This window comes from Nuphar pumila, chromosome 4 (assembly GCF_984573655.1).
Source record: "Nuphar pumila chromosome 4, dmNupPumi1.hap1.1, whole genome shotgun sequence".
Lineage (NCBI taxonomy): Eukaryota > Viridiplantae > Streptophyta > Magnoliopsida > Nymphaeales > Nymphaeaceae > Nuphar > Nuphar pumila.
The window spans coordinates 27,350,548-27,365,032 of record NC_143252.1 but is presented as its reverse complement, the minus strand read 5'-3'; the positions used below and the strand labels follow the sequence as shown (position 1 = coordinate 27,365,032).

The 14,485-nt window shown below is 38.2% G+C and overlaps 1 protein-coding gene across 2 annotated transcripts in view; it reads right to left on the bottom strand.

Annotated features, from left to right (window-relative positions):
- The window catches only part of LOC149839732 (SAND family protein), a 61,496-nt gene extending 47,332 nt beyond the window's left edge, over nt 1-14,164 (bottom strand). Inside the window, exons 1-7 of one of the 2 annotated variants that reach the window (XM_090002784.1) lie at nt 13,136-14,164; nt 11,558-11,637; nt 11,382-11,453; nt 11,266-11,305; nt 10,639-10,740; nt 10,358-10,479; nt 4,918-5,050 (exon numbers count right to left, since the gene is read on the bottom strand). In XM_090002784.1, coding sequence (XP_089858910.1) covers nt 4,918-5,050; nt 10,358-10,479; nt 10,639-10,740; nt 11,266-11,305; nt 11,382-11,453; nt 11,558-11,637; nt 13,136-14,050 — 1,464 coding nt within the window. In that variant the 5' untranslated portion in view covers nt 14,051-14,164. The remainder of the gene's footprint in view (nt 1-4,917; nt 5,051-10,357; nt 10,480-10,638; nt 10,741-11,265; nt 11,306-11,381; nt 11,454-11,557; nt 11,638-13,135) is intronic. The other variant, XM_090002785.1, reaches the window with a different exon arrangement.
- Between the last annotated feature and the right edge of the window lie 321 nt (nt 14,165-14,485).

Below are 14,485 nucleotides of genomic sequence, written 5' to 3'. Positions count from 1 at the left end.
AAAAATATTTTGAAATGCCTGATTTAGGCTTCTTAAAATATTTCTTAGGAATCGAAGTTGCTTACTCTCCTAGAGGATATTTATTATCTCAGTCTAAATTTGCTTTTGACATTGTCTTCAGGTCTGGCATCACAGATGATAAAAGAGTTGATACCCCTGAGATTGCCAACACCAAGATGCAAATTTATGATGGAGAACTTCTCGAAAATCCTACTCCTTACAGACAACTTATTGGAGTACTCTCTTACCTTTCAATTACTAGACCTAACATAACATACATACACACAACTAGTCAGTTTCAACACGCTCCCACTTTTGTTCACATGAGAGCAATTTTGCGTATTAGTAGATATATCAAGACTTCTCTTTCTTGAGGCCTCTTTTTTTTGCTTCATCTTCTTTAGATTTAATTGCTTAAGGTGATCCCAATAACAGACACTCAACCACGGGTTTTTGTGTTTTCTTAGGTGAATCTTTAATTTCATGGTGATGCAAGAAGCATCAAAAGGTTTTACTTTCATCAACTGGGGCTAAATATCGGGCCATGGCAACTATAGCAATGGAGGTGGTCTGGCTTAGAAGGTTGTTGGCTGAAATGGGAGCTCAAGTGACAGGAGCCTCCCGCATGTGTTGTGACATAAAGAGTGTGATCTACATTATCAATAATCATACTTTTCATGAACATACTAAACATACCGAAATGGATTGTCACTAAGTTCGAGAGAAATATATACATGGGACCATTGATTTGCCTTATGTTACATCAGAATACTAGTTAGCAGATTTCTTCGCCAAACCCCTTGTTGCTTCTCGTTTTCACTTTCTATTAGACAAATTTTCAGTTATTGTACTGTAAGTTTGAGGGGAGTGTTAAAAAATTTAAATATATATTTATATATATATATATATATATATGTATATTATTTATTTATTTATATAAATATAGTTTATCTTTCTTTATTTTTTCTTTTTCTATTTGTAATTGAACTAGTCAACACATGTTGACTAGCTATGTCACATGGGTGCGGATGCGGGTGCGGCACTTTCAAAAAACTTGGGTGCGGGGGTACGGCAATAAATATATATATATATATATATATATATATATATATATATATATATATATATATATATATATAATTTGTGCAGGGGAGGGGTCAAGCCCCCTCCCTGCGCTCCCTGTTGGCAGGGGAGCTCTCTGTGTGCAGGGGAGGGGCTGAGCCACCTCCTTGTCCTCCCTCTTTGTGCACGGGAGGGGCCGAGCCCCATATATATATATATATATATATATATATATATATATATATATATATATATATATATATATATATATATATAATTTGTGCAGGGGAGGGGTCAAGCCCCCTCCCTGCGCTCCCTGTTGGCAGGGGAGCTCTCTGTGTGCAGGGGAGGGGCTGAGCCACCTCCTTGTCCTCCCTCTTTGTGCACGGGAGGGGCCGAGCCCCCTCCCTGCACTCTTTGTTGGCAGGGGAGGGGTCGAGCCCCCTCCCTGCGCTCTCTGTGTGCAGAGGAGGAGTTGATCCCCCTCCCTGCGCTCTATGTTGGTCTCCCTGCGCTCCCTGTTGGCAGGGGAGGGGCCGAGCCCCTCCCTGCACTCTCTTTGTGCAGGGGAGGGGCCGAGCCCCCTCCCTGTCCTCCCTCTTTGTGCAGAGGAGGGGTTGAGCCCCCTCCCTGCGCCCTCTTTGTGCAGGGGAGGGGCCGAGCCCCCTCCCTGTCCTCCCTCTTTGTGCAGGGGAGGGGCCGAGACCCCTCCCTACGCTCCCTGCGCCCTCTTTGTGCAAGGGAGGGGTCGAAGAGGAGAGCAGAGGGAGTCGGAGAGAAGAGAGCATACCTAAGAAGGAGAGCAGAGGTGGAGCGGTCGGCGACGGCGTCGGGGTCCAGTGGAGGCTTCAGGAGGAGAGGAAGGGAGGATTAGGGCAAAAAAATTTGCCCTAATCCTCCCTCAGCAGCGTATTTCATCGGGCGTAAAAAAAATAAGTTTAAAAATTAGACACAAATGACCCTGGGTGCATTAACCGCACCTAGGGTTGAGTTGACCGCACCGGGTGCCGCACGCGCACTTGCATCGCGTCGATGCAGGTGCAGCACCCGGTTTGCCAAGTCCTTGTGACAGTTGACTAGTCAACAACATAAGAGTCATTGGGGTCCCAACGGCTCTATTTTGAGTTGTTGGGACTCCAACGACTCTCTATGGAGTCCTCCTTTGTGTATAAATATGGGGTAAAGCCCCTACATTATGTATGCTTCTTGCATAAAGATTATCAATAAAATATTATTTATTTTAACTTCTTGTTTTGTCCCTCATGTAGGTTTTGTTAGTGAGCCTATTTGTGGCTTTTGGTGTGTTTTGTGAGTGAGCCCATTTGTGGCTTTTGGTGTGTTCACTTTAGCATTGTGGTGGATCTTGTTGGTGGCTTCCGTTTCTTTACCCTTAATACAAGGGTAATTTTGTAATTGAAACATGATGTAACTACTTAAAATATAGTCATACCCCACGACTTCCCACATTAGGAATCATGTGCTTTCAGCCCCTTCTTTGTGTCTGGTAGTGAGCCTATTTGTGGCTTTTGGTGTGTTTTGTGAGTGAGACCATTTGTGGCTTTTGGTGTGTTCACTTTAGCATTGTGGTGGATCTTGTTGGTGGCTTTCGTTTCTTTACAGTTAATACATGGGTAATTTTGTAATTGAAACATGATGTAACAGCTTAAAATATAGTCATACCCTACGACTTCCCACATTAGGAATCGTGTACTTTCAGCCCCTTCTCTGTGTCTTTTCATCTTCTTCTACTGCATAGGAGTTCTGGAACAAACGGTTGTGTGTTCTTACAATGATTCGATAATTAGGACATGGGGACAATGTTGTACACAGAGATGTATGTTGTGTTTGTGTATGTATAAAACAACAATTTTAAATTGCCATAATTAGGAACATCAAATAATGAAAGTAAATTAAAATTAAAATGTAGTGTAATTGATGACAAATTTTAAAAGAAAAAAAAATTCAAGTGAATATGAAATAAGTAAATAAGATCATAAAAGAAAATAGATAAAGTTAATGACAAAATGTTGACTTTGTGAAACCGGTTTGACTGTGACAATGAAGTGTCATGTCGTGTCCATGAAGCGTCCGAATGTCGTATCGCTTCAACACTGGATACACATGTTAAGTGAAATGTCCGTGTGACAATATTTTATTCATGAAAAAACTGAAGTTGTTTTATTACTGCATATGTAAGGTTTCGAAATCAATAGGCCAGCATTTTCGCAGAATTTCTGGGGAAGATCAAAGTTATGGATAATTGATATCTTCACTTTACCCAACATGAAGGTTAGTGTTAAAAGGTATTTCAATATCATTTTCTTTTCTTTTTCATGAAAAACATTTCAAAAAATCATTTGCATCCTTTTATGTCGATTAAGTATGTTTCTACTTATAGTTTCTGACAAAAAGCAATATCATTTTTTTTCAATTAATACTCTACTGTGACGAGTAAATTGAGATGCTCTCTCTCTCTCTCTCTCTCTCTCTCTCTCTCTCTCTCTCTCTCGAGAGAGAGAGAGAGAGAGAGAGAGAGAGAATGCATTCCAAGATTTTTCAAGTGATTAAAACTCTATATATGTGTGTTTTCAAGTGTCTAAGATTGCTACACATGCTAGTAATATTCCACATCAAAATTAAATTGCAGAAGATGCACAAAATGTGTTTGATATAATGTCTAACTAAGACTGCATTTTTTAAATGCTATAATATTTCATTATTTTCAAATGGTCAACTTGCACAATTTAAAAAAAACAAAAAAAAAGTTTTGGAAAAAGAATACACTTTCTTTTCAATATCATTTTCTTTTCTTTTCTTTTTTTATGAGAAGACTATTTCAAAATATCATTTGCATCATTTTATGTTGAATATGTATGGTTTTACTTATAGGTTTTGACAAAGGGAAATATCATTTTTTTCTTCTAATTAATATTCTACTGGTGATGAGTAAATTGAGATATTTTTGCTCTCTCTCTCTCTCTCTCTCTCTCTCTCTCTCTCTCTCTCTCTCTCTCTCTCTCTCTCTCTCTCTCTCTCTCTGACCTGCACTCTTTCTTTCTTCTCTATCCTCTGTATCTTTGACCTTAATGTACATCGCAACAATTATTCCATGCACCATAGATCTAATGACAACAAAGATGCTATTCTTTCAAAGTCCAATGGAGCAAGTGATGCATGTCATCCCATTAAAATACCACGTGAATTTTTGTGTTCTATAAAATATCACATAAGACCAACTCTAAATTATGAATGTTAGCAGACGTAAAAGAACTCAAATTTTCATTTCAATAAGAGAGAGTTTTGGGTTCAACTACATTATCCTAATTATAACTAACCCAATGCCCCTTCCAAGAGCCTTAAACACACTTCTTTATCCGAAACATTAGAATGACCACCTAGGTTGCTTGAGCCCTCCAACTTCCATAAATGTGTGGTCCCGATGCTGATACTACTTTTGGGTTAACCGCAATATCCTAATTATGACTAACCAAATGCCCTTCCAAGAGCCTTAAGAGTCTTCTTTATCCATCACATTAGAATCACCTCCTACTTGCTTGGGCCCTCCAAGGCTCAAACTTATAACATTGTACGGTCTCCCTGCTGACACTACATGTATAGTTAATGAACAATTGAAGAATGCATCACATGCTTTGACAGCTGTGTTGTTTTAACCTTTTTCTGTCATATATATAGAAGTCCCAAAAAGAACACACTCAAGCACATTCAAGGACATGTGCATATAGTCATATACATGGCACACAGCGTGCGCAAATGGAATTCCAAACGGATTAAACATAATCATTTATGGCTCCGTTATTACAGAAAGTAAAATTATTCTGAATAAAAAACAAAAACCTTGTGTTTGCACATCAGTATAGCAAATAAGACCCCTGAGTCAGCAACATCTTGTAAAATAGCACCTGCAGCTTGCCTGGAAGAGTAGGCAAGAGGGAGACATGTATATGAATGAAGAAAAGTAGCTGGATTCCTACAAAACAAATTGAAAAATCATCGGGTTATCTGAAACATTGATGCAATCAGGCTACATGCGACAAGATAGTGGACTATGCTTGGATAAAGCTAACACGACAGAGGCTCACTCAATCAGAGAAAATAAATGCTAAAATTACATGTTCATATTGCATAAAAAATAAACAAAATTGCCTCAAATTTCCTCATCAATAAACTATGCTAGAGAAATATAAATTTATGAAAATGATACAAAAACCTTCTCGATAGCATTGAGGGAAAATTAGTAACTCTACGTGCAAGCATGCACAACATAACCAATTTAACTGCTAAAGAAGCATGAAATCACCCAGTAATAACACCAAAGAAAGGCTCAATATAAGAATTGGCAGGAGAGGCGAAAGGCAAACATCATAGCACCCAACCTTCTAAGTTTCTAGATTAACAAAGAACCATGGCATTATATCCACATGAATGAAACATTATATTTGCATTGTTCTAAGCATTATAAAGAGTAAGGCAAGTTTAAGCGTCAAGACAGTTAGGTACACGACTCACAAAAACAATTACAAAATTTTCAGCAATTAAAGTGTAGAGATCAGAGAAATCAACAAAAAAGAAGGAATTCAGGAAATTGATAAACAGAAAAAAGTGAAGATTAAGAAAGTCTTGTGACAAATAAAGAATAACATGAGCAACAATAAATTTAACTCGGCTTCAATGTCAAGAACTTGGGCTTTGTTCAGGCATCACACTGTTTATTGCGTTAAGTTCTTGAGTTTGGCAGTCAAGAACAATTTTGGCGGAAAGAAGAATAAAATGAAGGCACTAAGAGCCGAGATGAAAGGAATGTGAGAGGGAAAAAGATCAGTTGAAAGAGGAAAGATAGGAAGAGAGCAAAACAAGAGTGAACATAAACGGCCATGCTACTTACATCAACATATGAATATGATATGAGTCATAATGACATATACAAAAGAACTACAAATCTATCCTATCAGTAAAAGGACATAATACACCCTTGCATACATGAAATAATGACTAACAAAAGATTAAATCAAAGGAGCAGATAAAAACAAAAATGTCTGTATAACGCTCCCCTCAAGTTGTGGCAAATATGTTATATTAGATATTCCCAACTTGCCCAAACTCCCTTGAGGCTAGATTTTCTAGCGGTTTCTATAAAGATACTGGTTACACATAGGGTACAATACAATTTTCTTTCCACCTTCTCCTTGACAAGATGAAAATCAATATTTATGGTCTCTGCTCTTTTTTGATATGATGGGTTAGCTGCCTTATGAATGGTTGTTTTGCATTAATTCCAACAACTTCAAGGATATATTTTATCCATAAACCTTTACACACCATGTGTGATAGCCCTATATTCAGCCTCAACACTTGAATGTTTCGCTTTTCACCTAAGTGTGGATTCAAGAGCATGTATGAATTAGCTACATAGGCCACAGTATATGTTATGTTTTAGCCTACTGATGCTTAAATATATTAAATTTTCCACAAACATTTTGTACCATATGGATTTATTTGCCGACCAATGCAAATCTTCCTTCATAACCAACACCATGAGTTTCAACGTATTCTTTAGCTATTAAAAGATCTCTTTATCTTTCACAAATGTGATCGAGTTTAAAACTGGCATTTACAAACAACTTTCTTTGATGGTGGTAAGTTCATCAATTCTCAAATTTTTTTCCTTTAAGCGAGTCTGTCTCATTGATCATTTCTTCTTTCCACTTTCAATGTGCTAGAATATCGATAATTAATTTAGGAACTTGAATAGAAGATGGTAGTTCATGTAGGAACTTGACTGTCAATCATTGGCTATAATGTATTTTTGTGAAATCACCTAATTCATGGCCTAGTAAAAGACAAAGAACAGTGGATCATTCCAGTATTAAGGAAGACTATCAGGTGTAGCAGCAGTGAGCAGATCTTGTGAATATGCTTTCTTACTGCATTATATCAAACCATTGACAAAACACTATTATTTTGTCATACGAAGAGTGTGGTAGCCTTTTCTATCAATCGTATATAATACAGTAAAATGAAGTATGTAGAGTTGGATCAATACTTTAGTGAGACATGACCGTGGTACTGGATCTGGATCTGGATCTGATATAGATTCAAATCCAAACTGATTCATGAATGTTGCTATTTATGTATTTATATGTTATTGTTCCAGTGTTACCCCTTTATGTTATATGTCTCTTGTATATTAGATGTGGGGTATTTTTGTAATTGTATCAAATATGTAACTGTTCCATATATAATAGACTCATCACACAATTTTCCCATACTGAGAATCGTGCAGTTGAAGACACCCTTGAAGCTCTCTCTTCTTCCTCTCCTTTGTGGTTGCTTTGGACACGAACAATACCAAATTTAAAATACTTCACAAGAGAGAGAATTGAAAGCCAAGAAGGATAACAGTATAACACATGTTTGTGAACAGTGAACATCAAGTTTTCACCATGTTCACCAAGCCTTTAACATATATTAGACATTGGTATTTTAAAAGAAAATTGTCCAAAGTTCTTAAGAACCCATGTATAGTTTGAACTTTGAAGGGGTGTGCTAAGAATATGTATTGTGATTGTATTTTATCTATAACCTAGTATGGACTTTTTATACATTAAAGAAGGGTATTTTCATAAAAATTTATAAGTTATTTGGGACTTCCCTTAGAGAGATAGGTATTGTCCAAAGAGGTTTCCCATCCTTCACTTTTTTTCTATTTTCCTCTCTTCTTCTTCTTTACCAGTGGTTGCAAGACATGATTCACGAGGTAGATTTTACACGACCTCCTACAAATGATTCAATATATGCTCCAGTTTTAATAATATAGACATCAACTACTTTATTTTACTAACCAAAAGATAGATGCTACTCTTTGAGTGTTCTTTGGGGGCATGTGCTTTATCCCTTTTTTTTAAAAAGTTACCCTATGAGGCTTGTGCACCCCATATGTGTAGACCATAAAACTGCCACTAACCCATAGGTTAATGCAGGCTGTAAATTCTATAGAAGGAAAAGCAGTTCACCATTAAACATAACTCATCCTCCTAATTGTCAAGACTGATGTAAACTTCCAACACATTACCAACGAGATTGTTCTCCCACAAAACTTTTGGGGAACAGGTTTATAAGCATCGCAATTGCTTTCATTGCATTTAGAATGGCCACATGCACCAGATTTGAAGCCAATAAAAGAGCCTCATTTAGCACCTAAAGGTGGAAATTTTCCATGCTACTCCAAAATAAGCCAATCGGGTTCTCTACCTAGAACAAGCTAAAAGCAAGCAAAGTTAGTGTTATAAGTATCATGATGTATCATACAGTATGTTAAGATATAGTACTTTATAAGTTTAAAACTGATATGATACATCTCTAAAACTAGTTTCAGGAATGTATCAATAGTGTACTGTATACACCTCAATACACGTGTCTCTTACGATACTGATACCGTTGAAAACTTGTTTTGCTGATAACAGTTTTTCGATTTTTTTAAGACTAGCCAAAATAAACAAGCGCCGTTTTTACTCCTAAACACATCCAAACTCATTTTGAGAGCTTTAGTGTGAGAACCGGCACTTCAGAGAGTGAGGATTTTGGGCGCGGGGGGGGGGGGGGGGGGGGCTCTTCATTGGATGCCTTATGCAAAAAAAAAGGTTGGTTTCTGATAATTAAGGCAAAGGAAGGTACACACCATTTTCATCCATTTTTGAAGACTTTGAGGTAAAAAAATCCCTTTCTTTTCTTAGTTTCAGGGTTTTTGTCTTTTTTATTTTATTTATTGATGAACGGATGACAAGGTCAAAGAGACTTGTATGACACAATAAGAAAATATTGTGAAATAGTTGATTCTGGAAAGTGTTTAAGTGTTAGTTTTGTTGGTTTACAATTCGCTGTGGGCACAATAATTTCAAATGCTATATTACATGCCACAGCAATTCCGCATGACCATGCCCTTCTTCTTATCTTGCAAACAGTGTTCATGCTGAAATAGTTGCTAATTTAAGAGTAGATGGAAGAAGAATGGCTCAAGCTGCACTGTCTTGTCAGAGGCACAACCTGCGACCCTGCACAGCCACTGCCAGAGGTCATCCATGATTTTGAGGTGAAATGGTCGATCAAGGCCCATCATCCCTCCCGCTGCCACTAGACATTTCAAATTATCAGAATGAAATTTTTAACATCTACATTTCAAGTTTAAAAAGTAGTTTAGTATTAGGGTTAGGGTGTTCATGTTCAGATTTGAAAAACTAGAATATTAGGAACTTAGGATATTAGATGAAATGTTCTATATTTTGTGTCATGAACTATGATCTTTTGGATCGGCTAAATGTTAAGACTATGTTTTAATTATTTACAAGTGTGTTTGTTGTCTCTACTCTGTTGTATATTTACTACATTAGTAAATAGTTCTTTTCCAAGCCTAGTTTCCCTACAACATGTTATAAGTGGTTTTTTTTATATCAGAAATGAAATTGTTTTACTTATTCACCATAATAAATAAGGTATTATCTTCCTAGTTTCTCTCTTCCTCAACCTTAGAGGGATGGAAAAAATAAAAAGCAAATTCCTTGTTGCTTACTCCCCCTTTTTCCCCATTAAATTTCATGTCAATCTTTCTAGATTAGCATAAAATCTGTCTTGGTTACTTACCATATTAGAAACAAAATAGCCTTTCTTATTTTATTTCATTTTTAGAGCCAAATTATTAATATCTCTAGTTATATTACTCAAAATTGGGAGAAAGTAATCAACTCTAGTTATATTACTCACATAGACACTTCACTTAGCTTGTGTATCTCATACAGACATGACACGACACGCAGACACTTCACGGACACGATATGACATGTCATCAACATGGTCAAACCAGTTTCACGCAGTCAACATTGTGTCATTAACTTTATCTATTTTCTGTTATGATCTTATTTACTTATTCATATTCACTTAAGTTATTTTTCTTTTAAAATTTGTCATCAATTTCATCACATTTCAATTTCAACTTAGTTTCATTATTTGATGTTCCTAAATGTAGTGATTTAAAATTGTTGTTTTATACACACACATACATCTGTGTGTACGACCTTGTCCCCGTGTCCTGATTTTTGAAAATTATCATATCGTACTAAGCGTATCCGCATCGTGTCCCACTCCCGCATCCGTATCCATGTGACATAGAACTAATATGCTTCTCCTTTTAATTATATAACAAACAGATTACATATTTGCACTTAGTAAAGTATGATTTAGCTTCTGTAAAAAAACTGTATGACCACAATATAAAGATACAGACCTACTAAAGTCATGAATGAGAGAAGAGAAGACTGCATCTGTGCCTCCAAGTAAAGGTGTCATATCAAATTTTGGATTCTTCTCAAAGCATCTGTTTACAGACTTTGTCAAAATAACTAGCATCTGCATCCCAACAGAAAGAAGAAAAATTAAGTTTGAAATTTGGAAGACAAAATCTATGGCAAGTAGGCTTTGTCACATATTAAACGAAGTCACAGTACAGTTACTTGGATAGCTAAAATTTTCAAATATCAACTACTAGTGAGTTGGCTAGAAAACTACCTGACCATAGATAAGCTCTAGTTGGCCTTTTAATGCTTCATATGGCTCCTCCGTACAACTTATGCAAACCAAATAAATTGGACCTTTAACCAGGAAAATAACCTGAAATTGTGTCAAACTTCAAGTCACCCTACAAAATTTCAATGCTAAAATTCTACAACAAAGTCTGGCGAGCAAAAATATCTGCCATGGTGCATTCAAGCTTCATCTGTCACAGGCAAACCTTTCAGTTGGAATCGGTAAGATAGGTCTAGGATACAAGCTAAGCAAATACCTAGATTATAAGAATGGTAGGACACTTAACATACACTGGATCAAGTGCGCACAGAAACACATGACAAATATGTGCATGTAGAGTTCCATAGACAGATGCTTTATGCATTTCATGCCAGAAAATTACAGATTTGTCGGGACTACATTTCTTTGAAATCCATCAACAGATCCCACATAACAGACAAGATAAAAGTCATTGATAAGGTTGCTCCCTTTCAGCTCTTGGGATGCTTCTAAAAGACTGAAAAGGAAGCTTCATACAAAGACATATTCCAGGCCATTATGATAAGAGGATTCACAAAAACACCATAGCTCCCCTTATAAAGAACAGTATGAGGGAAAATACAAGCTAACCTGATGCTTTCCAGCTCTTACAAATCTCACATGATCTCCACTGAAGATATATTCCATCAGCACAAGTACAAGCAAATTGAACCTGATACAACTAATAACAACAAAAGAAGTTTTACCCATTCTCCACAAAGGAAATTATTGCCTGCAAGGTTGCAGAAAATCCTGCCAGCTTATGCTCATCTCCATATCTGGAAAATTCAAGAAATGAGATATAAAGGTCATTGCACCCAGCATGGATGTCAGGACAAAATGATTTTTCAAGAAAGAACTTGAGTAGAATCTGCAGCCCAACCTAGAATATATTGGCTTCCCCGAGTTGCTTAAGATAAAAAAATGCTTCTTTCTTTTCCTCCAAGAGATCGAAGTGTCATCCTGCACTACTCGTGTGATAAGCAATAAGTAATTATGCAAGTGCAGATGCACACCTAATAAAATCGGCAAAATGAAGTTACACAAGATCTAAATTTACTAATTGGATAGGTCTCACTAGAATACACGCAGGGGCGTAGCTAGGGGGGGGCAGGACTGGGCTGTAGCCCAGTCCTGCCTCCCCAAACAGTTAATTTTTATATTTTTTTTAAAAGCCCAGTCCTATCCCTGCCCTTATTCCATATGAAATAGATTTTTATCCATTTTTTAGCCCAGCCCTGACTGCAGCAAATAGTTTGATTTGTCCATATGAAATAGATTTTTATTAATAATTGTAGCCATTTTTAATTTTATCTCAAAAAAAAAAATTTCGCGGGGCGCTGCCCCCGAACCCCCGACTATCACACACATAATTTTTTTTTTCTAAAACCCTGTTTGCCCCCCCCTCACATGAATCCTAGCTACGCCCCTGAATACACCAATTACAGAAATGAAGAGATATGTCAAGTAATACCTAATTGACAACTTCAAGGTTACTATAGTGTTAGAACTCACAAACAAAATAAAGAAATGGAATTAGATTTTTCTCTCAACAGAAAAACAAGCTCTCATGTAGACCTAACGCAACCTACCAGCACTAGCCTTGATATATCTCAACTTCACCTGACAGCATTGTACAGTGAGTGTATGCACGAATGCTTGGACAAATAGTAGGGACATGTACAATACTAGCATTGCTCCTACTCTGTTCTATATCAGGGAGAAGTTCCCTTAGATTTTCATGAAATAAGAGAATTAATATGAGATGCAGCCATGCATAGTCATCTGTATCGTTCAAGGTAATTTCTGGGTGAGGGTTTTGCTCCGAGATAGTTACAAAAAGTGACTTTTCTCAGCTAGGAAAGAAATTAAAAATATATATATAATTAGTAATAAGAAAGATAGGCAAATAATAGGTTTTCTATTATTTTTTTTACAAAAAAATATAAAGAAACAAGTTTTAAAACTTTTTAAAATACAAAAGAACCAAAAATAGAAAAAACCGAACTTAAAATATATTAAAATAAGATTTTTTTTTAATATCACAAAAATATCGTGATAATATTGTAATGTTTTGCTGATATTATCGGCCTAGCTAAAAATGCCGATAATATCACGATATTTTCAAATTATGGGCGATATCGTAGACATCAACGTCGCTATTAGTTGCAACAAATCAACGATCCATTTATGCTTGTTAGGATGAAGCAATCTGGATGTCAATGAATCATCACACAGTACATTTAAGCCTCCCAAATTCTTCATCTCAAACTTTCGATGGAGAAATTATTTCCACATTGTCAAGGGGAGCAGAAAAGATATCCACTGGAATTTTGAGATAACAGAAGCTTACATATGGACGTTATAATCATCATTTAGTAATGCAAACCGGAAAAAGAAAACGAAAATCTCATAATTAAAATATGAATTGACAATCTGAGCAAGAGGAAGAAGTTCATACTTGAAGTGGTGCAAGACTCACCTCATCGAGGTGCCGCTTCCCAGGGACCCAATTGGAATCTTTGCCATCATCGGAGAAAGCCCTAATCTCGCTGGTCACCGCATCGCCCCTTCGGATAGTATCCTCCGATTCGACGCTGCTCGCACTTGCCCCATTGCTGCTGCCCCTCTCTCCGGCGTAGCCACTACTGCTGGGGCTTGAAGGATCCTCTATCTCTTGCTCCGTGTTTCCCCTCCACATGACGCCGGTTGACGATTCCTCCACGATCTGGACCTCCGGCAATTCTGCGTCCTCCACGACCCCAACCTCCAGAGATTCTGCGTCATTCTCAACTTCCAGTGATTCTGAAACTAACGAAATGCCGCTGACCGTTGCCACCTCTACATCACTCTCGACGACTTCCTCTTCACCGAATCCATTCGCTCCACCACGTAACCCATCAGAAATAGGACCGGCACAGTAAGCGCCCAATTCTTCACTGCGTGCGACGCCTTCTTCTTCTCCCAATCCGTTCTCTCCGCTGCATAATTCTTCCGAATTCGAAACAACGCCGCCACCACCTGTTCCCAATTCTTCATCGCGCTCGACGCCTTTCTCATCTTCACAGAATCCATCCGCTCCAGGAAGCGATTCATCATCATTGGAACCGATCCGAACGGCGAGATCCACGACCGGTTCTTCGCGGAGCTCCACGTCTTCGCCCTCCCCGAATACGTTCGCTCCGGCGGGCAATTCACCCGGATTCGGCGTCGCAGAGCTCACTCGTGGAGTTCCGTCGTGATCGGAACCGTCGTCGTCTTTGGGGGGCTCGTTCTCGGCGGAATTAGGGCTCGAATTGGAGACTTGGGGAGATCGCTCGTAGGATTTCGCTGTGGCCTCGTCCGCTTCGCCAGAAGGGTCGCATGCAGAGGCCATGGGAACGGAAGGGAAAGGGAATTCCCGCCCGGAGACGAAATGGTGGAACTGGGAAAAGGGACGAGGGGAGCGCGAGAAGGAAAAAAGATCCGGTGGAACCTACCGGTCGGGCGCGCGAGCAAGGGAAGGGAGAGATTTTTGACCGGTTGCTAGGGAAACCCTTTTCCCGCACCCACTGCGAAAGCTTTTCCCCGTTTTCTCTTTCTGGGTTTCTCTCTCCAGTTTTCCGCGCTAAGGGTGCAGGTGCAAACGGGTTTGGATACGGGCCGGACGGTGATAGGCTTGAGTTCTAATTAGAATAGTGGGCAACAAGTCCGGATTTGAACTCGGATCCGAACTAGATCCGATGCAGTAGTGTTGAATCTGGATCCAGTTTTTATGTGATCATACTGGATCCGATGATGGAGGGTTGAAGATAAGGGTTTTACGTGTAAG